The sequence below is a fragment of the Vicia villosa genome, linkage group LG3, assembly GCF_029867415.1.
Source record: "Vicia villosa cultivar HV-30 ecotype Madison, WI linkage group LG3, Vvil1.0, whole genome shotgun sequence".
Lineage (NCBI taxonomy): Eukaryota > Viridiplantae > Streptophyta > Magnoliopsida > Fabales > Fabaceae > Vicia > Vicia villosa.
Genome location: NC_081182.1, coordinates 111908151 through 111932598, shown reverse-complemented (window position 1 = coordinate 111932598; position 24448 = coordinate 111908151). Strand labels below are relative to the sequence as shown.

At 36.1% G+C, this 24448-nt stretch overlaps 1 protein-coding gene across 2 annotated transcripts; it reads right to left on the bottom strand.

Annotated features, from left to right (window-relative positions):
- Positions 1-9439: 9439 nt before the first annotated feature.
- On the bottom strand, positions 9440-12730 carry LOC131656540 (uncharacterized). 2 transcript variants are annotated; one of them, XM_058926239.1, is made up of 6 exons: positions 12358-12730; positions 11777-12246; positions 11559-11708; positions 11427-11483; positions 10801-11234; positions 9440-10509 (listed from the first exon to the last, which is right to left on the bottom strand). In XM_058926239.1, the coding sequence occupies exons 1-6, from the start codon at positions 12507-12509 to the stop codon at positions 9910-9912; spliced, it is 1863 nt and encodes a 620-aa protein (XP_058782222.1). In that variant the 5' UTR covers positions 12510-12730; the 3' UTR covers positions 9440-9909. The 2 variants fall into 2 exon arrangements, with proteins under 2 accessions (XP_058782222.1, XP_058782223.1); XM_058926240.1 differs by having other exon boundaries at positions 9445-10509; positions 11777-12265; positions 12358-12727.
- Positions 12731-24448: the final 11718 nt, after the last annotated feature.

Sequence of the window (24448 nt, the reverse complement as noted above, 5' to 3'; positions counted from 1 at the left end):
CCATTTGCTTAAAGCCAAAATAAGTTCAAAACCACATAGCTTTCTCTTGTGCTATAACAAGGACCCTCGATGACCCTCGATTAGCCTCCTCTTGGGCTTTGTACAAGGACCCACAGGCTTCTTAAAAGCATTTCCAGCTTCCTCTTGAGCTTGTATACAAGGACCCATCAGGTTTCTTATAAACATAGGAACAAGTCTTTAGTCACCTTTTAACATACCCTGGTGAGTTTCTTCCAATTTAAACCAGACTTTAAACAAGCTAAGTTTGTCTCAATTTCACATTGAGCACACCTTTTGGAATGAGAGACATGGACAGTCTCTGTCACCCTTATCTTCATTAATCTTCCTTAGCAGAGTCTAGGATCCATGTTTTGTTTACCCTCAGTCAGTGTCAGCCTTCATCTTGGGCTTTAAACAAGAAGTCTCATTAGATAATCTTTCTGCCATCATTTTAACAAAAACCCCTGGAAAGGGTTAGCCTCCAAATCATTCTTTCATCTTAACAAAAACCCCTGGAAAGGGTCAGCATCCAAAATCACTCCTTCAAAACCAAAGATTCATTCTCTTAAGAGATAAATTCGCCAAAAGAGTCAAAACCCCTGGAAAGGGCCAGCCTCCAAAAACATGATAAAAGTTCAGTCTTTTAATAGACTATTTCTCCAACTGAGTCAAAATCCCTGGAGAGGGTTAGCTTCCAAATAACATAAAAAATAATAAATTAGTTTATCCTCTAGCAGAATAAAACTCCCCCAGTGAGTCCTTCTTTTTGTAGCCACAACCTTGGGCTTTGTACAAGGCAGATAAACCATATTCCCCTGTGTTAAAGATTCCTAATCTCTAGGATCTTTTCCCCATAGAGTCTTCCATACTCAGTTTCTTTAAAAGTCCGCCACAACCTTGGGCTTTGTACAAGGCAGAAAATAATATTCCCCCTAGTTAGAATAGCCACAACCTTGGGCTTCATACAAGGCACAAATTAATAACCATCCTCAGTAAGAGTCAGCCACAACCTTGGGCTTTGTACAAGGCACACAAAATAGAGTCATCTATAGTCTTAAAAAACTCAGTTATCCTCAGCAGTTAGCCACAACCTTTGGCTTCATACAAGGCACACAAATAGAGTCTCCCCAACTAGAGTCAGCCTCAATTCTGGGCTTTGTACAGAACACCAAATAAAATCCATCAAATAAACACTCTCCAATTAAAGTCAGCCTCAATTCTGGGCTTTGTACAGAACACAAAAAAAAAACTCCTTAGTTTAAATTCTCCCCAGTAAAGTTATCTCCCAGAGTCAATAAATCAATCAAAAAGCCTCAAGCTTGGGCCTCATACAAGCCAACTAAAAAATCAAATCTTTCAAACAGTAGATAGACATAGCTTATCTCTATAAAGAGATCTTTCCTCTATCTCACCACATTCAAACAAACATTTCAATTTCAATTTCAAACATTCTCCCATTTAGGACTCTGAAAGGCATGCTCTGAGGCAAACAAACCCAGACTTGTACACTTTCCCTAATTTGGATGAGAATCTTTCTTTCATTTAAGAGAACGCGAGTGGCATACTTGCAAATATACAAGTAAGGTCCCTATCTTAATGAAATGAATTCAGCTTTTCTGTCACTTTAAAATGTTTGTGGTGGAATAGTAGAAATACCTCTCTATAAAGATGACTTCATGTCTCTTTACTGTAAACAGAGATTTAATTCAAGCTTCAACCTTGAGCTTCAAGCAAGGCACCCAAAAATAATTCATAATTAATTAGTTCCCCGAACTACATTAAGCTCTGACTTCCATTAGGGATATGTAGGTCGGAGGTTCACAAGGAATCTCAGTGAGCTAATAAAATACCAAAAATAGTCAGTCAGTCAGTCTGTCTGTCTTTCTTTTATTCAATTCAATTCCTTCTCCTAACACAAAGGAGAAACTTTCCCAATAATCATTAGCAACACAAACACATTTAGACACAGAGAAGGTTCCTGTAGAGTACTACAGATATGTAGGGTGCTTAAACTCTTCCCTATGTATAACCGACCTCCCGGACTCCAGAATTTCTAGTCTAGGTGAATCCCCACACTTAGCAAACTCCTAGGGTTTAGTTGAGATCTTTTTTCCCCTTTCCTACTTGTAGGACAAATAAGAAAGTTCGTGTGATATCGTAGGAAGAACTGAAATAAAATTCATCCCACCACGGGCGCATTCTCCTTCCAAATTTCGCGTGAAGGGTCTAGCGTGCCGTCCTCCCAAGTGAAACGGGGAGGTAAAAATAACGACACCACAATTATGTCTGGTAAAACTAATATAGCAGTAATTAGTTAAGTAGGAATTATACTTGGATGAGAAAACCGGTTGAAGATCTACTTGATAGAAGATTATGTTGTGTTGAATTATTTCAACATCTGGAAGCAACATGTCAAATAAGATGTTGAAACATGTTCCATTCGACATCGCGCCTGAATCAGAACAGCTGGTGATTGAATCTGACTCAGCAATTAACAGCAATGCAGACTATTACTAACCAATATTATGCAATCATATATGGCGCAAAGAAGAATCTGGAAGAATCAAATCAGAATAAGTTTGAATGACGACTTTCTAATTTTGGAGATTTATTAGGAAGATTTGATTGAAGACCTATTTTGTAGGAGAATCTTTTGGAGATTTGTTACATCATATTTGTTATGATTAGAAGCTCAAATCCAGTTGGGTAATATGCTATAAATAGAAGCATTATAACCTAGGTTAAGATGGCTGACCAACATGTAAAATTATAAGGGTTATCGTTATCGATGAACCACCCGGTTTATGGGATGGTCAGCGTGTTCTCACTCAGAAGCCTTTAGGTAATGAGTTGAGTATGTTCTTGGAGGAAGCTTTTAAGCAACTCCAAGTATGTGTTCTTAGTCTAGAGTTAAGGCTGAGTATGGAGGGAAGTGCGGCTTCCTGTCTGACATAGGAGTGTGTCTCCTCATCATGGAAATGTGTCTTCTATTATTTGGGACTAGAATGAGATGGATATTAGGCCATTGCTACAGCTCCTGGGACTAGAGAACTGTACAACATCATTGCGATGATTGGAAGTGGGATGGGGATATTTCATATATAGGGAGGACCTAGGTAGAAGGGTCATTGGGTATGGATTAAGTGAGGGGTTGTAAACTTGGGACTAATTTAGCTCTGAATTAATACTGCTGATAATGGACTTCATTCCTGGCTTGGTATGCCCCTAGAGTAGGTGTGATTTCACCGAACTGGGTTAACAATTTTGTGTGTTTTTATGCTTTTCAGTACTGTTATTTTTTTCCTGTGTTATTAATGTCAGATCAGATGTCTTGACTTCCTTATAGGTCATCTGAATTCTGTCATACCTGAATTTCAATTGGTATCAGAGCAGAAATCCTGTTCTGTCTGTGGATGAGATCCTGGGAAGATATTTTCTGGTTCATGTGCAGGAAAGATAGTTTTGCTGAAAATTTGTATGGACTTGGTCAATTCAAATGTTTAAGAATGGTCCCTAGAAGTGGAGGATGGACTATTCGTGACAAGGTGTGTGGTAACCTTGTCTTGAAGCTGTCAGGAAAGTAGAGACTCATGTTGCTCCTGAAGCTTGATGGAGGTGTTTTCTTTGTTTATTCTACTGCATCTGATGGAAAACTCCTGGTGTATCTTCTGAAGATGTATCCTATGTTGATGTGATACATGGAGGAGGATAGTATCGACTAACTCATTAAAGTATGCAAAAATACTTGAGGAATATCTCAAGTCCACTCATAAAGGCATTTTCAATAAGTTTGTTGATGAGAGATCAGAAGGAAGCAAGTTATTGTTGCTCTCTTCTCTGGAAGGCCAACCACAAGTCTTTGTTGAAGGGTCTCTTGGTGCAGTTCTTGAATGCTGTTACAAAATAATGAGACATCATATCATCAAATTATGTAGAATTTTGATAATTAAAGAGATTGCACAACAGATGCTTTGGGGACTGCACAAATGTGTATTGATTACATATGTTTGGAACCTACTCCTGATCTGGAAGAGGAGGCATCTGGTTCTAAGAAGTTTTAATGCTAGAAACTTGTCTTAGATGAATATGTTGATCAAGGAACGATCAACATATGATATACTTTATGGATTGGTTTATTTCTGATCCATGAAAGTAGTAGTGCGGAAGTTGTACTTGCTGCTGTACCTGAAGGGAATATCAACAAAGCTCTTCATGTATGAAATCCAGTTCTAATGTCAAAGACATTATCTCTGACATCTATTAGGTTCTCCTGACCAAAGGAACCAAAAATTCAGAGAAAAGGATTTAAAACAGCTGTTATCCAAAGGTTTGAGGTTGATAGTTTGTTTATGGAAACATGATGGAGGTTGTTTACTCAAACTTGATTAATATGTCAAGTATATGAGAGCATGGAACTCTGATTCTGAACAAAGAAGAACTAAGATTCAAGAAGGGATAATTAAAAGCGTATTAATCTAGGCTCAGTGGTAGATAAGCCTATGCACTTTGGAAGTATCATCCAATCCATTAGATTGACTCTTCTGTACTAACTTGAGAAAGGGGGTTGAGCATACCACATCAAAAGCAAGGTATGTACACTCAAAGGAGGTATCTCTCAAATGAGTCCAATTATGTAGTGTCCTTACATATTGGAACAGTTGGCTATGCACTAAGGTTGAAGTGCATTAGTGGGCCTTGAAGAAGCTAAGGTGGTCATGGCTTTATTACCACATGTTGAATGCTTATGTCTCAGATACTTGTTTAGAGGGAATATCCTCTTCAGGTGAAGAAGTTTGGTCCTTTCCACGAGGGTGTATGGAAAGGTAATACTTCCGACATCAATTTTATCCAGAAGTTGCTAGGAGTTCAACATCAGATAGGGGATATGATTAACTTGCTTTTCAAGGAGTTAGTTTCAACAAGGGATAGAAAATGGCAATATGAAACTTGTGCAACAAGGAAGCTAATAGAATTTGGTTTGAAATATGTGAAAATTTCCAAGTCAAGTGTGTCCTTGCTTATGTGGACAACTCAGAGTACTTGATAACTCTCTCAAGGAGCTGTTGGTTTTGGATCTGTAAAAGGATTCTGGAATAATGAAGAGGGATTATCATTTTGAAATTCAAACTTTAATTAATATGGCACAAATTCAATTGCTTTTCCACGGGTGGATGTTAGTGCAAAAACTGGCCAAAATCCGTTTAGACAGTTTTTAAAGGCAACTTCCACTGGTGGATGTATAGTGAGAAAACTGACCAAAAATTCCTTCAGACAGATTTGAGGTCAATTTCCACTATTGTATATGGTTACTTTTATCCTCATTGGCTGTGTCATATTGGAACATCACCCATGATAGTTATTGTTCAGATTTTCCAACAAAAGTCAGGATTAATTTTACAGTATGAAGTCATACTTGGCTGGTATGTCCAACCAGAAATATGTAGTAGTGGTTATCTTACACTATGGGAAGACGAAGTCCCTTAGGATTCTTCATCCTGTGCTTCAAGGTTCATCTTTCACTAAAGCATTGTTGTCCATAACAAGAGAAATATTGGACTTGTTCATGGATTGGAGCCGCAGTAATGCAGTCGTGAGGGTGGAATGTCAAACAACATGTCGTGACATTTCAGTATGCTTGATAGGGCATATATGGTTGAATCATATGAATGCGATTGACTTAATCATATGGTCTCAGGTCTCTCAAGTTGGACTCTAAGAGATTATAAGGAGTCTGCGAGAATTTATTTTTCTCTGCAGAATCTGAAGGGGTATTGAGATCAGCAAAAACAATGTACCTCTACTTCTAAACTTATGGAAAGTCTTTCAAAGGCTAATCTTTTCAAGCTGGTGGGACAATGTTGAATAGCAAGTCGGGACATATCTCAAGACATGTTTTCTCCTTGAAGACCAGCAAGGATGATTCTTAAATGTTATATCTAATACGTATATTGATGGTGTGTATCATGTGTTCTGACTTTCGTGCATGTTTTAGGAACTGTCACTTCCAAAAAAATTGATTCTGATGAACTTACTTCTTCTAGTCTGTGCATAAAACGCACCTGATGTGGTTGTTGTTGAAATAACATTTCTGACCAAAACATTTGTTACAGTCTAGGTACGCTATTTTGATTGATCAGGTATTTAGAGAGTCTTTTTGTTTCTTTTTCTTCACTTCACTTTTGTGTGTCGTTTCTTGATTGCTCTCATATCCTTCGTTCGGGTATTAGTAAGTTTAAAGCCTGTGAAGGTTATGTTTGTCATCTTGTGGCAAACATAGGGAAAAATGGTAGTGTTCAGACATTTCTAAGTCTGAGGTCAATCTTTGCAGGTGTTTTGCAAAGGTGTCGAATAGAACATTTTATTCTGTGTCTGTTTGTTTTTGCAGGTTCTGCAAGTGGTTAATTTGAGTCTTGTTTGAGTCTTGAACACAAATTGTGTCTTGTGTTCTGAGTTATCCAATATAGAGGTTTGGTTTCTCTATGTCTGTGAATGGATAGTTCAAGTGTTTGTTTCTGTAGGTGTGTTTTCTCTTATGCTCTAAAAGAGGATGTTTTGTCTGTGTCGTAGCATAGTTCTCAGTTTGAGGTGGAGTATCAGATATTTTTCCTCATGTGCACCATGACTTCAATTTTTTCTCCTTCTATGTGAAGATGTTGTTTGTACTGTTATTATTGTTGTGCTATAGTGAGTTCTTCTTCTTAATAGTATTTGTCTTTTTCTGTTTAAAAAGGGGGAGAAGTGGTTATTTATGTTATCTCTGGAGAGCATCTTTTAAGGGGGAGAAATCCTGTGTTATCTGTGGGATCCTTAAAAGATAGAGAGAACATTGGAATTGGGACTGCCAAGAAGATGTCCTGGTATGATGTTGAGATATCATAGACGAAGACTGAAGACTGTCACATACAGTTTTTGAAAATAAAAAACAGTGACTTACCTGAAGACTTCAAATTACTGCTGCTGTACTTAATTTAAATATCTTTGTATTTGTTTTAGCTTCTATAATGCGAAGGTTGTATAAATTAGATTAAGCAAAAATAAGCCAAAGGTGGAGATTCTTGTTTCTCTATTATTTGAAATGGCATTATGTTTGGTAAAACTAATATAGCAGTAATTAGTTAAGTAGGAATTATACTTGGATGAGAAAACAGGTTGAAGATCTACTTGACAGAAGAACATGTTGTGTTGAAGTATTTCAACATTTGGAAGCAACATGTCAAAGAAGATGTCAAAACATGTTCCATTCGACATCGCGCCTGAATCAGAACGGCTGGTGATTGAATCTGGCTCAGCAATTAACAGCAATGCAGAATATTACTAACCAATATTATGCAATCATATGTGGCGCAAAGAAGAATCTGGAAGAATCAAATCAGAATAAGTTTGAATGAAGACTTTCTAATTTTGGAGATTTATTAGGAAGATTTGATTGAAGACCTATTTTGTAGGAGAATCTTTTAGAGATTTGTTACATCATATTTGTTGTGATTAGAAGCCCAAATCCAGTTGAGTAATAGGTTATAAATAGAAGCATTATAACCTAGGTTAAAATGGTTGACCAACATCTATAATTATAAGGTTTCTGTTGTCGATGAACCACCCGGTTTGTGGGATAGTCATCGTGTTCTCACTCAGAAGCCTTTAGGTCTTGAGTTGAGTATTGTTCTTGGAGGAGGCTTTTAAGCAACTCCAAGTATGTATTCTTAGTCTAGAGTCAAGGCTGAGTATGAAGGGAAGTTTGGATTCCTTCCCGACATAGGAGTGTGTCTCCTCATCATGGAAGTGTGTCTTTTATTATTTGGGATTAGAATGAGATGGATATTAGGTCGTTGCTACAACTCCTGGGACTGGAGAACTGTACAACATCATTGCAATGATTGGAAGTGGGATGGGGATATTCCATATCTAAGGAGGACCTAGGTAGAAGGGTCATTGGGTAGGGATTAAGTGAGGGGTTGTAAACTTGCGACTAATTTAACTATGAATTAATACTGTTGATAGTGGACTTCATTACTGGCTTAGTATACCCCCGGAGTAGGTTTGATTTCACCGAACTGGGTTAATAATTCTGTGTGTGTTTTTATGCTTTTTCAGTATTGTTATTTTTTTCCTGTGTTATTAATGTCAGATCAGATGTCTCAACTTTCTTATAGGACATCTGAATTCTGTCATACCAGAATTTCATTAACATTTCATTAAACGGACTAACTATTCTAGGGACTTTATTATTTTGGAAAAACAAACATAATAAAGAATTGTCTTTTAATTATTAATAAATAATTCAATACAAGTACCAAAACTATTGGCCTTTAGGGCTTACACCAACATAGAGTCCCACTGAATAGGCTCGTCTAAACTCCTCTCCTGAGAGACTTCGAGTCTCATCATACTGACTTGATGTATAACTTCGCTTGATGGACTTAGAGTCCCACCAAACAGACTCATCTAAATGCCTCGCTTGAGAGACTTTGAGTCTTATCAAGCAGACTCAATCTATAGTCTCATCTAAGGGACTCAGAGTTTCTTTGAGCAGAATCTAACCTAAAGTCTCGTCCAAGAGATTCGAAACAAAGTTTCGCTTGATAAACTCGACATAGAGTTTGGTCCGAGGGACTCGTTGTAAGCCCTTATCAAGAAAAAGAGATCTGGTATACATCCATGCAAGAGAGTCATAAGGATGTGGGCACTCTTATTGGTCACTTCTCCCTTTACCAAATTATCGTGCTTAAGAGACTATGTAGTGTTATATTTTATCATACCCTAAGAAGGGATAACACATGAAAAAGAGGGAATGCTAGGTGCTATGGCAAGGGGCATGCTACCTTGCAATACCAAAGGTTTCCCGAAGAAGTCATCTGGTTGCCTGAAAGGGACAGTGAGGCTGTGTGGAGCTAGCTTCCATTGTCCACTCGTCCGATAACGTGGGTGAAGACGTGAACCCATAATGACAAACTGACGAAGTTTCAGTCAAAGAGGGAAACCACTCTCCTCAAAATCCAAGGAGAACAAGTCCTCCCATGACCATATTCGTTGGTCGCTAAGCTAGGGTAAACTATTATCTACATCCCTAGCATAAGCCCAAAAGACATCTATAAATACTTCTCCCCAATGGAAGAAGGAGACAGATCTGAAGTCATACATATCGCATCCCACATACGCTTATACCTAAGCACACCATTCATCTACAGAGTCTCTCACCTCACATGAGCAGAACTCCTAAAACATCGTCAAACACCGTCTTACAGGTTGTCGCCGTCATGAGCAAGCCCCAATCACCATACTAACGTAATATACCTACTAAGACTTCTTAGTCCCCCTGCCCTAGCAAGAGGAACACACACCTATACATTTTGACCTTTTTGACCAGTATAATATAAATTAGTTATGATATCTGGTTACGATAAATAGTGATATATATTGATTATATGAATGATCCGACCATGAATTTCCTGCCCATAATATACTTTAGATTTTTGAATTGAACATTATAACTAATAGCTAAAAACAACATGAATTATAGTTAAACAAAGCAAATTAATTCAAATAGTCATTGTGCTCCGATTACTCTGATTTCCTGTTCAACTGTCCGTTCGAAACTGTTTTTAAAACATTTCAAATTAGTGTAATCCTTTGCCTTTAGTTACATTGAAGACTAACTTTCCATAGAACTGTATAACCAGCCAAAGCAGAACAACAATCTGTTAATAAAGCTTGAGGGGGATTAAAGGTTTCTCCAAGTAAAATAATGTCACTATACTTAAAAAAACAAACAAGTTGGAATCATGCTTTGATAGCAACTTGAATATGAATATTTCTCACTCAATAATCAAAAGGTTTAGACAAATATTAATATAATCCTAACATAATCCCAAAAGATATTAACTAATCCTATCATAATCAATGTATCAACCTTCATTTCTTTATATATGAGAAATGAGATCCATAAGTTGATATCATCATTTCTATGAATAAAGAAAGTTGAAGCTTTGTAAATAGAGCAATTGGAACACAAGCCAAAAGAGCAATAGGAATTGGAGCCCATTTAACTCTCTCCTTCACCAGCATAGACAGAGCTGCACCAAATGCTACCATTGTAGTCACTATAGCAATGAACAAAGAAGCCAAACCTAATATTAATCTCTCCGGTAACACCATGACAAAATCTTCTTCGGCAAAGCGTGCATTTAGGATCGCTAAAAACACCAGAAGAGAAGCCATTGAAGAAAACAAGGCTAATGCATCTGACACAACAAATACCATGAATGTGTTATCTTTCAAGAATATTGGTATTCCTTTGTCCTGGTTGTTACCTCCAGGTACTGTTATTGCAGCCGCGAAAGCGATTGTCGCAATAAGAGTTGCTACTAACATACAAGAGTTTGATGTATCCTTTATCCAATTCTTCCCTTCTTCAAGTAATGGTTTATGCTCTTGCTTGAACACTTGCCATGCTGTTTTACCATCTTGGTTTTTAACTTCTTTATGGAGAGGGTGATCCAATTTCTCAACTTCCTGTTGGTGTAGCCATGTTATCTATAACTTCATAGAATTTTAAGCCAAACTATACACAAGAAAAATAAGTACTTTATCGTTTTTCGTGTTAAGTCATTTTTCTATGTCAAGTTAGTCATTTCTCTTATACTATCTTAGAAAGTTTATTTTTTAAATTTATTCAATAATCAATATATCTGATAACATGGTAGACCAGATACATTAATTATTCAATGAATCTAAAAAGTAAAGTTTCTCTTATATAGGACCAGAGGGAGTAGTATTTATGAGATTAGAAAAAATGTAACAAACCTTAAACCACTGCAACTCTCTTTGCATTTGAAATGCTGCACCTGAAATTGACTCTACTTGAGGTGCAAAACTTGCTGCCATATGTGATGTAGTGTTCTGCGATTCATCTAATGCCAACACTAAAAGCTTGCAAATTATTGGCATCTTGCGTAGAAGATTAAAAACTTTTTCTTGCCTATTCTTGATAGCAATTTGAGCCACATATCCTTCATTTGGAATGTGAGTCCAAACCAAATCAGGAAAAAACCGAAAACAAATCGTCAAAAGTTCAACTATGCCAGATGATGTTGCACTGAAAATAATGTCCGCACTCACAAAAGATTGCCAGAATTGATTGTCATTCATGATTGAAGCTTGCGAGGAAACAAATTCTACCAATTTCACAGCATATACATCTCTCAACTTTGTATCTCTAACTAGTTTTATGCTCGGAACTGCAAATGAAATTGTATTTTATCAATTTTCAAGAATATAAGAAACATAAGTTAAGTATATGATCTATGTAGCACCAAATGTAAGTGTCTGACACAGACGCATGTCAATATCGTGTCTGCATCAGTGTTTACTAGATAACGTATACACATAGAGAATCTCTGGGAATGAGCTTCCCTACAAGGAAAACTTACCAAAAATTTGAAGTGCATTCCATATTGCATTTCCAGATTCAAGTTCCACAGGAACACCTGATATGGTATAAGAAATGCTAAGTTTAAATCAAGCATTGTATCACAAGAATTATACCTACATAAAGTACTTACAGTGGTATATGAATCTTTTCCAAAACCCGAGCTTGTGTCCACTTTGAAAGTGTGATGGCAATTTTGACAGAACATTTAGTATAATGCTTCCATTTGAATCAGCAATAGTGGCCAAGTTAGGATAGTTTTGCAGAAGATACATGGTGATATCTGCAAGTAGTAAACATATGAGTAACAGATTTTTATATGATTGGTTATTAAGGCATCATAATAATTACCGTGAAATCCGGCGGCAGTAAGCAAAGCAACAAGATGACTAGAAGATGGACCGGAGAACGGACAACCAGGCCTTTCGTCCGTAGTATTCGAAACAAGATACCAAACCATCTCTTTACATTTGGTAGATGTGATACTATAGATCAGTGGTGTGAATCCTTTAAAATCAGTAACTTGTGTAACAGAAGAATTTTTAGCCACCAATGCCTTGGCAGCGTTTACGCTTTCGCCCATTGCGACATAGTGAAGACAAGTACAGCCCATTAAATCCAATTCTGCAACCGTATTTGCAGGCATATGTTGGAGCAATTTCTCAACAAGTTTCCATTGAGCTCCTACAGCTGCAACATGAAGTGCATTCCTGCCAAGTATTGTCACCTTGGCTGTTAATGCGGTTGGATCGTTATCAATGAAAGCCTTTGTAGCTTCCCAATCTCCATTTAGTAGCGCTAAGTGCAGCGGCTGGTAGTAACTGTGGTTAAATCCTCTAGCTTTTGTCAATAATAGCCAAAACATAAGTTCCTCATAAGTCATAATGTGAATGTAAACTATATATCTGAATTAAGAAAATTAAGGATCATACCGAACTCGGTGACAGCAGCCTTGACGTGATCGAAATCCGTCAGTAGGCTTGATTCTTGAGATGCCATTTCTATTGCAAAGCTTTGTCTTGATCTTGGAAGCTGAACACAGATTCAAATGGATAATAAGAAGCTGCAAAGTTAAGGAAAACATGCATAATCTTACTCAATTGGCTCTTCCTGATATATAAGAATTGGAATTTTTTTGTTGCTGTTGAAGGGAATAACTGGAATGTATATATACTTTGCTTAAAGACAAAGCAAAGTTGAAGTTGAATCTCTTCTTTTCCTGGTTAGAATTCCAATAGTTTGCATTTTGCAAATCATATCCTACACAGGTTAAAGGGACATGTTGCTTTTTTACTTTTTAAGGACTTATCTCATTTTCATATTCAACTGATGCATTGCATAGAAAAAAGTGAAAGTTATATATGTAATGTTTGTTACACCTCATTTTCTTCCTCATGAAGCTTTTTGAACTTGGCTTTTTGTTTTTTTACAACAGCTTTATGTTTTGTATTGTAGCATTGAGCTTTATGTTTTTATTATAAAAATAAAAGTTGAAGATGCTAACTTGTTTTGTTTTTTTCATTTTTATAAATCCAAAAGTTGCAAGTGCTATCAGTGACTTGCCATTATTTCTTTTCTTTGACAAAAAGTAGATTCTAATAGCATTATGTTATTTTGAAGTTAGTGTAGTTTTTCCTTGAGGCTTTTTCTAATGTATTTTTGTTTTACTTTTTGTTCTGTCATTGTATTTGTGAAATTCTTTTATTTTTGAAGTTAAGTGATTGTTTTATATATTGCATGCAATTTACCATATATGACTGTGCTTCTCTAGAACAATAAGCGTGACTTGAGATAGTAAGACAAAAATGTACATTCTAAAACATAAGGGGGGCAAATGCTCTTAAAAGAAAGAAGAATTAGTTCTTTAATTAAAAATGGTGGGGCGGATGTGTTTTTGATTCAAGAAATTAAGATGGTTAATATGCGTGATTTTTGTGCTCAAAGTATGTGGAGTAATACGTCTATTGGGTATTCGTTCTCAAACTCGACCGATTTTTCAGGAGGATTAATAACATTATGGAAAGATGGGGTCTTGGAGGTGATTCAAAGTTTCAAGGGTGAAGGATTTTTAGGGATTAAAGTGGTTTGGAAGAATTTTCTTTACTATATTGTTAATGTTTATTCGTCGTGTATTTTATCGAAGATGTGAGATATTGGATCGAACTCTAGTATGGTCGAAGGGTAGCTTCTTGGTTCGACAAGATTAGGCATGAAGTTGAAGGTTGTTCACATGCTTGTGTTGAAGATGCTAGGGTTGTTAGCATGTTAAATTAGGTTTTAGTGTTTAAACCCTAATTTGTTAAGTTAGCTTGTTTATTAAGTTGGCTTGTGTAATGGGCCTTGTGGAAAAAGCCCATTAGTTAGTATGTTAGGTTTTATTATAAATAACATACTAGTCTCTCATCATTGCTAAGCTGCAAATCCTAATTTAGGGTGAGAGAGGTTATTTGTTATTCTTGTAAACTTGTAATCTTGTTTTAAGAGAAAGTAAAAGAATAGCAGTTATAACCAATTCTTGTGTTCTTCTTATCTTCCCTAATTCTTATTATATTTTATTCTTGATATCGTTTTTCACAACAAATTGGTGCGGTGAGCGTGGAAAAGATGCCGTCAACAAAGTGTGAGATTGAAAAGTTCACCGGAGTGAATGATTTCGGTCTGTGGCGCTTGAAGATGAAAGCCCTACTGGTTCAGCAGGGTTGCTTGGAAGCGTTGAAGGGAGAGGCAGCCATGAATGCAGAATTGACGGCAGCGGAGAAGACGAATATGATCGAGAAAGCACACAGCGCAATTTTGTTGAGCCTTGGTGATAATGTTCTCCGGCAGGTATCAAAGGAGACGACGGCATCAGGGTTATGGGTGAAACTTGAAAGTTTGTATATGACCAAATCGCTGGTAAATTGACTCTACCTGAAGCAAGCTTTGTATTCATTCTAGATGATTGAAGACAAAGTGTTGGCTGAGCAGTTGGATATGTTCAACAAGCTGATTCTTGATCTTGAAAATATTGATGTGAAGATCGATGATGAAGATCAAGCGCTGTTACTATTGTGTTCTTTGCCTCGATCACATGCTCACTTCAAAGAAACACTCTTGTATGGAAGGGAGTCCCTGACGTTTGAAGAAGTTCAATCAGCCTTGTATTCTAAGGACTTGAACGAACGAAAGGAGCATAAACCTTCGACTGTTGGTGAAGGTTTGGCCGTTAAAGGAAAATTCTTGCGAAAGGATGGTAAGTTTGACAAGAAGAAGGGCAAAAGCCCGTCGAAGTCTTATAGTGGCAAAGCATCTGATATTCCATGCCATCACTGTAAGAAGGAGGGTCACACGAGAAAGGTGTGCCCTGAACGCCTGAAAGATCATGGACGTAAGGATAATGGCAATGCAGCCATTGTTCAAGATGATTTTGAATCATCTGATGTTCTTGTTGTTTCAAGCAGTAACTCGAGAAGAGAGTGGATTATGGATTCAGGTCGCACTTGGCACATGACTCCAAACAAAGACTTGTTCGAGAAATTATGTGATCAAGATGGTGGATCAGTATTGCTGGGAAACAACAAGGCTTGCAGGATTGCAAGTATTGGAACTGTAAGATTCAAGCTCCATGATGAGTCAATAAGGTTGTTGACTGAAGTCAGGTATGTTCCTGATTTGATGAGAAATCTACTTTCTCTTGGTGAATTCGACAATAAAGAATGTGTTTTCCAAGGAGAGAAAAGTATCCTAAGAGTCATGAAGGGGTCGAAGGAATTCTTGAGAGGCGTGAAGAAACAAGGCTTGTATACCCTTGAGGCTGAAGTTGTAAGTGGTTCGACAAATGTTGCATCCATGAAACCTTTGTCGAAGACAGAAATCTGGCACATGAGATTGGGCCATGTCAGTGAAAGGGGTCTGATCGAATTAGGGAAACAAAATCTGCTTGGTGGAGAGAAAGTCGAAAAGCTGAAGTTTTGTGAACCCTGTGTATTTGGAAAATCTTGCAGAGTGAAGTTCAACAAAGGCAAACAAAGAACACATGGATCCCTTGATTACATCCATGCCGATCTTTGGGGGCCTGCAAGGTGTCCATCACATTCAGGAGCAAGGTATTTTCTATCCATAATTGATGATTATTCCAGGAAGTTATGGGTATTCATCCAGAAGACTAAGGATGAAACTTTTGAGAATTTCAAAAGTTGGAAGACTCTGGTCGAAAATCAGACTGGTAGAAAGGTCAAGAGGTTGAGAACCGACAATGGCCTTGAATTTTGCAATGAGGCGTTCGACAGTTTTTGTGCGGCCTCTGGTATTGCAAGGGATAGAACTACTGCAGGTACTCCACAACAAAATGATTTGGCTGAAAGGTTTAATCGAACTATTTTGGAGAGAGTCAGATGCATGTTGACTAGTGCTGGACTAAAGAAGGTGTTCTAGGTTGAGGCTGTTTCGACAGCAACATATATGATAAATAGATGTCCTTCGACAGTGTTAGATATGAAGACACTTGAAGAAGTTTGGTCGGGACATCCACCAGATCTCGACAAACTGAGAGTATTTGGTTGCGTAGCCTATGCCCACATTAGGCAAGACAAGGTGGAACCTAGAGCTCTGAAATGCATGTTCATGGGATACCCTGAAGGGGTCAAAGCTTATAGGCTATGGTGCCTAGAGCCTGGTCACAGGAGGTGTATCACCAGTCGAGATGTAGTTTTCAATGAAGCTGAAATGACTTTCAAGAAAACTGATGATGATGATGATGGTCAAAGTGCAGAAGAGCTGGAACAGGTAGAGATTCCTGTTGAGGTGGAGCATGTTAATGCTGAATTGCATATCCCTGATGAAGTCGAAGAAGAAGCAGAAGATGCTGAGGATGAGGAAACTGTCGATGACTACCTATTGTCGAGAGATAGGTCGAGAAGAGTCATCAAAGCACCTCAGAGACTTGGGTATGCAGATCTTATAGTTTATGCCTTAATCTCTGCAAGTGAGGTTCTAGACGAAGAACCTAGAGACTATAAGGAAGTTATGAGGAGTCGAGATAAGACTGAATGGCTGAAGGCCATGGATGATGAGATGAAATCTCTTCTTGATAATCACACTTGGGAACTGATCAAGAAACCTGCTAGGGCAAGGTTAGTCAGCTGTAAATGGATTTTCAAAGTTAAGGAAGGAATCGAAGAAGTGACGTCGAAAAGATACAAGGCAAGGTTGTATCTTTTCGGTGGAGGAGGTGAAGGAGGAGGTTCGTCGTCATTTTTCAAATAAATTTTTGGAAACGGATCGAGTAAGGTCAATGTTAGAAGGAATTAATTTCAATAAAATTAATAGAGAGGAAGTGTTGGAGCTTGAGAAACCTTTCCTTGAGGAGGAGATTAAAGAAGCCATTTGGAATTGTGGTAACACGAAGAGTCCGGGTCCGGATGGTTATTCCTTTTTATTCATAAAAAAATGTTGGGCTTTCGTCAAAGAAGATTTTGTGCGATTCTTTAATTGTTTTCATTCCAGTGAGGTTTTATCTAAAGCGGTCACTTCATCTTTCTTGACGTTGATTCCGAAATCTCCTAATTCGGTTTTGTTGGATGACTATAGGCCTATATGTTTAGTAGGTTGCATGTACAAAGTAATTGCGAAGCTTTTGGCCGGTAGATTAAATAAGGTTTTGAATTCTATTATATCTCCTTGTCAAACCGCATTTGTGCTGGGTCGACAACTACTTGATGGAGTGTTCGTGGCAAACGAAGTGGTTGATTATGCTAAAAAGGAGGGGGAGAATTGTCTCCTTTTTAAAGTGGACTTTGAAAAAGCATACGATAAGGTGAATTGGATTTTTTTAAGATTTATGTTGGAGAAGATGGGTTTTGAAGCGAATTGGGTTAGATGGATGGAACTTTTGGTTTTCCAAAGTCATATGTCCATTTTGGTTAATGGTAGTCCGACTAATGAATTTGCGGTGGAGAAAGGTTTGAGGCAAGGTGATCCACTTTCACCTTTTCTTTTTGTATTGGTGGCGGAAGGATTGACGGGGTTAGTTAGGAAGTCCTTGGAGATAGGGGAATTTTGTGGTTTCACCGTTAATGGGAGTTATTTGGTTGATATTCTCCAATATGTGGATGATACATTGTTGATTGGGGAAGGGAATTGGAAGCATGTGTGGGCTATCAAATTGGTTTTGAAGGCTTTTGAACCCGTGTCGGGGATTGGCATTAATTATCACAAGAGCAAATTGATTGGTATCAACACTAATCCCATCTTTTTGGAAGCGGCAGCATATGTTCTTTCTTGTATGGTGGAAGATAATTGTTTAAAATTTCTTGGAATTCTTATTGGTGTCAATCCTAGGAAGTTCTCCTATTGGGTTCCTCTTCTTCACAAAATGAAGAACCACTTGCCTGGGTGGAAAAATAGTCTCTTAAATATTGGAGGTAGGATCACTCTCTTGAAATCTATTCTTTGTTCTATGTCTATTTTCACTATGTATTTTTATAAGATGCCGAAGAAGGTGGCCAAAGAATTTTCGAGTATTCAAGGTAACTTTTTATGGGGTGGTGTTGAGGAAAAGAGGAAGATTCATTGGGTGAGTTGGAAGAAGGTTTGCCTTTTTAATCATTTGGGAGGTTTGGGTATTAAAAATGTGTTGGATTTTAATCTTGATCTTCTTAACAAATGGAGGTGGAGAATTTTTAAAGGCAATGGTAATTTATGGTATGAGGTATAAGAGCCCGATATCGGGACATTTCCATGAAGGTGTTTTGTGGGGATTCTAAGGATAAACCTTCTTTATCCAAATCTTTGTGGTGGAAGGATATTACCAAAATAAGGTCGTTGCCTTATTATGATCCTATGGTGGAACTTTGCAAGTTTGAGATTGGTAAAGGTTATTCCATTCCTTTTTGGGAAGCTAGATGAGTGGAGGGTATTATTTTAAGGGATGAATTCCCGGGTCTTTATTTGTTGTCTTGCCTTACAAATGTGTCGGTTGATGGGATGGGAGGGTGGAGTAATGGTGAGTGGTGTTGGAGAGATTTTGGTATAAAACATATTTTTTTTACACCCGACATTCTTCATGCAATATCTTCTCTTCGCTTGAAATTACCGATGGTTGCTTGTGACTTAGAAGATGGTGACAAAGTGTGTTGGAAAAGGGATGAAGGAGGTGCATTTTCGGTAGCTTCTTGTTACAATTTTATGCTTCTTTTCGCATTCCTTTTGGTCCTCGAAATAGGAATGATGCGGTTTTGGCCAAGATTTGGAAGATGGAGGTTCCTTTTAAAATTAGGGTCTTTGGGTGGAGGCTTTTTATGAATAGATTACCTACTAAAGATCTCTTGAAGAATAGAGGTATTTCTTCTCCTTTAAACTCTTTAAGATGTTCTTTTTGTGAAGTTGAATAGGAGAGTAGAAATTACTCCTTTTTTAATTGTAAAGTGGTGGATATTATTTGAAATGTCATTGCGTTGTGGATTGGTAAACTGGTAGGTAAGGATGAGGATTGTTTAGCAAAATTTTTGGATTGGTATATATATTGTAAAGACAAGAAGGTTAGGAAGGGCAAGTGGGAACTTGTTTGGTTAGCAATTACGTGGTCGATATGGTTATTACGGAACAATATTTGCTTTTGGAATGATGGTTGGAATGTTGATAATACGGTGTGGAATGTAAAGATATTAGTTTGGAAGTGGTCCTTTTTAGGAGAAATTACTAAGTCCAATTATAGTTTTTATGAATTTACTAAGGATCCCTTGTATTTCCTTTTGTAATTACAATTGGTTGGTAATTTATCTTTTTTATTTTGGGGGGTTTTGGCCGCTTCTTGTTTAAACAGGTTGGAGAACCCTTTGTTCTCCCTTTATTGAATTCTTGATTACTAAAAAAAACATACTTCTTATGTTAGTAGTTTCTAACTTCATCGATCAATAACCCTCGATCCATTTGAAAAATATATTTTGGAGGATCACCTCCTTTTAGTTTATAAAACTTCAGCAACATATCCCCCAACCAGGACTGGCCCAAACACAAGGCGAGTGAAGCCGTTGCCTTAGGCCTCATTTTCTTGGGCCATTGAAATAGGCCTCAAATGCTGAAAAAAGGTCTCTAAATTAATATAAGATATATAAGTTTCAATAGCATGAATATAACTACATAATGGCAAAGCAGTAAGCAATACGTCTTTGCAAGCTTCAAAATACTATTTTTAAAATATTATAAATTAATTTCGCCTTACGCCTCAAAATACATTGGGCTGGACCCCAACAAGTCTTCAACATTATTATATGATTGAGAGAGACTGTGATCCATACACGAAAAATCAAAGTGGCAGACTACATCCTTGTTGTTAAAAACTTTCTTGGCAAGAGTGGGTTTTCCTTGCCCTCCCATTCCTACCACATATATGATAGTGTGCTCTTATTTTCCCTTCATCCAATCGATCAATCTTTTTCTTGGTGCTTCAAAGTCCACAAGGCAGCTTCCTCAACGTAAAGAGCAGCCACTCGAGAGTTGTGCAATTTAGCATTCCAGCTTCCTTTAGAATTGCTTGATACCTATTCAAAATAATGTCGAAAGCCATATTTTTCACTTGATTTCTTGATCTCATGAGCAAATGATTTAATTTCTTAAATCTCAGACACTATTTGATGGCGAGAGATCATAATTTTGAGTAATTGAGCAATCTTATTTAGTAAAGTTGTGCATCCCTGACCACGTGGTTGATCTCCCACATGGATCATATACTCATCAATGACAAAAAGCTGCTTCACTCATGTTTTGACTCCTTCAGCTGCAACTCTCTTATCGGCATCCTGAAGAAAGGCTTGGATGCTTTCCAATCCATCTTTAATGTCTGCAAACTTCTTGGATTACTGAATTTTTTGGAAACAATTTGTTGAACTTGAAAACTAATTAAAAGAGTAACTATTGAATTTTTTACATTATTGTTAATCAACCATAACATATATATCATTTAGGCGGTTGCACTTCCCACCATATGGGTTACCCACCCTTATGAAATCCAAAAATGCCTTGTGTAACGTGTGAAGATTGAATTCAGAAGCACCTATTTAAAAAAAATTACTTCCTTGTAGACGCACCCCAATTCTCCCCAAAATCAATCCATATATTAATCTTCAAATAAATCTAAGGGTGAATTCATATAGCAAAATTCTGACCCAATCTTAGGACAATAAGTTATTTGGCAGTACGTTTCTTAAAAAATTTGACATTTTTAAATAAACATTATATATAAATTATACATAATGTTATTCAATTAAATCATAGATATTTTTCATTCAACTAAAGTACCATATATTAAGTCAAAATGGTGGTAAGGATGTTACCACCATACATCACTGCTCAAAAAATACAAACTATAATACAAATTATCAAAATGTTAAGATCAAAATATAAAGAAAAAGTCAACTACCAGGTATATCTAACCCTCTAGTTTTTCCCCTGCCTCCTGTACTGTAAGGCATGTAGTGTCTCGGCTATCGTGGCCTATAAAATGGCCATCCCAGGATTTCCTTCCTCAAATTCTCCTCTCTCTATGTCTTCTATCCCAATGGACACAATACGCTTGTAGACCAGTAACACATCAATGACATGATCCGTCCTAGTATGCTCATTTTCTAATATCCCCTGATGTGTTGACCTAGGTGGATCTCCCTCTACACCTAGTGTCATATAAGGATGTGACACTCCATAAAACTATTGGGTGTAATTGTATACCACACTCCTTGACAAAGTAGATGGCACACAACGTACATTCACTAAGACTAGATGATCATAAAACGCCTTAAATATCTCAACATATTTGCGGACAAGGTTGTCAAACTCGCGAGTCTACTTAGACTCGTAAAGGGTCCATAGACTCGACTCGTAGACTCGACTCGCAAACTCGTACGAGTCTATGGAAACTTAAAAATTACTTTTAAAAACCTGTAAGTGACACATATATGACACACTCCTATATTTTTAAACTTGTAAATTCCTCATATATATATATATATATATATATATATATATATATATATATATATATATATATATATATATATATATATATATATATATATATGGGATAGGATCAAATGACACCAAGGTGTCAAAGTTTAATTTGACACAAAATCTCAATCGTTAAAATAATTGATCAAACGGTGATACTAAATGAAATAAAATAATAAAAAAAATACATAGAATATTTTTCTCCTAAAAAATAGGCTATTTAGCATCACCGTTTGATCAATTATTTTAACGGTTGAGATTTGGTGTCAAATTAAACTTTGACACCTTGGTGTCATTTGATCTTATATATATATATATATATATATATATATATATATATATATATATATATATATATATATATATATATATATACATATATATAAGATCAAATGATACCAAGGTGTCAAAGTTTAATTTGACACAAAATCTCAATCGTGAAAATAATTGATCAAACGATGATACTAAATGAAATAAAATAATAAAAAAAATACATATATATATATATATATATATATATATATATATATATATATATATATATATATATATATATATATATATTCCACAACCACCACTTCACAATATTAGTAACAACAACATCAGCTTCCACAATAATATTATTAATAATAACATTATCTTGTTCAACATTAAATTCAATTTTCATATTTCTTCATTTGGATCTTTAGTTATCCATTCAACATCTAAATAAATATCTTCAAATGAAATAACAACCCTCTTTGCTTTTCCTTTTCTACTTTTCAACTTCAAATTGCACATGAAATAAACCAAATAATTTTTTAATACAACATATTTCTTCTCTTTGAATGAACTATCAAAGAAAATAACAATTCAACTCATTGTTTCAAAAAAACAAAAAAAAAACAAGTCTATAAACTAACAAATAATAATTGATTACCATTTTAAAGGAACTCCAATTTCGTTCACAACCATATGAGCTACAAGTTAAGCTTTGAACATGAATTGCAAACCTCATTAATTCTAGAGTCATATCTCAATAGAAATACCGTACAAGAGACTAGGAGAGAGACTCTCTAATTTCCGTACAAGCAAAACAAAATAAGGGTTTTTATAAAAATAAAATAAAATATTTTGGGGAATTTGGGCCTTTTTGGTTAAAAAAACAATAGAAAATTATAGACTCGTAAACCCGTGATAGACTCGCGAGTCTATACGAGTTTGTGCGAGTCTACCCGAGTCTACTCGAGTCTATGAAAAAATGATTCTATGCGCGAGTCTACTCGTTTATGCTCCCTAGACTCGTAAACTCGTACGAGTTTACGAGTCTACCCGCGAGTTTGACAACCATGTTTGCGGAGGATAGTGGAAAGAGTGGACACGATTAAGGCTCTAGGAATACCCTACATATACCCTAATTCAGCATGACTCACTCAGGTAAATATGAATACATCACTTGTGACCTATAAGCCAGCCAATCAAAGTAGAAGGTTATCACATCCAAGGGGCGTGTCTAACGATGATCACCATATGGCATGAAATAGATGTTATCAGCCCCGATGCAGTTAATATAAACTCGGAACATCTTAATTATCTGATTTCCTTTGAGCGAGATGATGGGACAAGCACTACTATAAAACGCACTTACGACAACGCCAAAGTCACCACAATTCATCAATACACCATGGTGACATATCTAAACTGTGGCGCTAATAATTTTTTATATATTTTTTAATTAATCTTTTTTAACATATAATAATGGTGGATAATTTAACCGTGGTGATAAAATGAAACTTTCATGGGTTCTAACTTCAGCGCCCTCAAATATTTTAGTCCTTTAACGTTAAGACGCGCCTTTTCGTTTTTGCTTATTTTTAAATAAATAATAAAAGAGATATCGCTACACTTGATAGTTTTAACTGTTTCGAAATATTATACCAATATATAAGCAATTTACTCACTTTTTGGAAGTAACGTTGTATCCTTCGCTGGTAAACCCTAGCACCCATTTTTTCTCTTCTTCTTCATCATTAGTCGTGACTCTTGTTCTTCATATATAAGGTATTAATCTTCTTCTATCTTCTTGTTACATAGTTCTTGGTTATCTCTTTTATTCCATCTTGTAAAATGTTCTCTTTCTTTTAGATTCATCTTCACGACCTTAACAAGAATAAAGTACAATAAGTATGAAGCTATGTTGAAAACTTCATCCACGTTGTACTTCTTCTTCATAGCTTCACAACAATTTGAACTTCATACTTTGGTTAATGTTTTTTATTTTGTTACATGTATTTGTTATTGAAAACTAAGTTTGTGGTTTCACATCTTAATAACTTTCATGGTGTTTGTAGGACTTAAAATAAGAACAATACATTGTTAAGTTACAAGAAAATAAATGAAGAAACAACAACAACAAACTTCATCTAGTTTGAGAGACTATGAGAAGAAATATAATAAATATGAAGTTGTTGTGTAAACTTCTTACTCCTTATATTTATTTTCATTGCGTCTTAACCTAGATTAACCTCATAATTTATTCATGTTCCACGTACGATTAGTTTCAATAAAAGGTGTGTCCTAGAAACATTTTATGATATCTAGTTCTGTTGTATGATGTAGTTTTGTTGATAACTGCTTTTGTATGTTGTTCTTGTTTTTGATTAATGTTCTCAGAGCAAGAAGATTGGGTTGAGTTTATTATATTGTATGTAGATTATTTGTTTCACTAACTCTCACTTAAAATACATTCATTTAAATTTACATAGATACTTATAATATGCAAATTAAGTTATTTTTGAAACAACGACTTATATCAATCAATGTTTTCCAAAATGCTTGCGTCTTATCTTTCATTTAATTGCTCTATAACTGTCTGAACTGTGAAATGCTTAGATCTTGAAACGAAGACAATTACTGCAACCTTGCATTCATTTTTGTCTGGGAATTCTATTAATACATCATTATGTTACTCTTACTAAAACCTTTTTACTTATTATTTTGTTGCAGTATTATTTTCCTTCATATTACATGTGAATGTTATATGATATATGATATATGATATATGAC

Coding starts and splice junctions, on each gene's coding strand:
- LOC131656540 (XM_058926239.1), bottom strand. CDS start 12,509: ATGTTTTCCTTAACTTTGCAGCTTCTTATTATCCATTTGAATCTGTGT. Junction 11,709..11,776: donor TACTGCCGCCGGATTTCACG/GTAATTATTATG, acceptor TACTACTTGCAG/ATATCACCATGTATCTTCTG. Junction 11,484..11,558: donor GAAAAGATTCATATACCACT/GTAAGTACTTTA, acceptor ATACCATATCAG/GTGTTCCTGTGGAACTTGAA.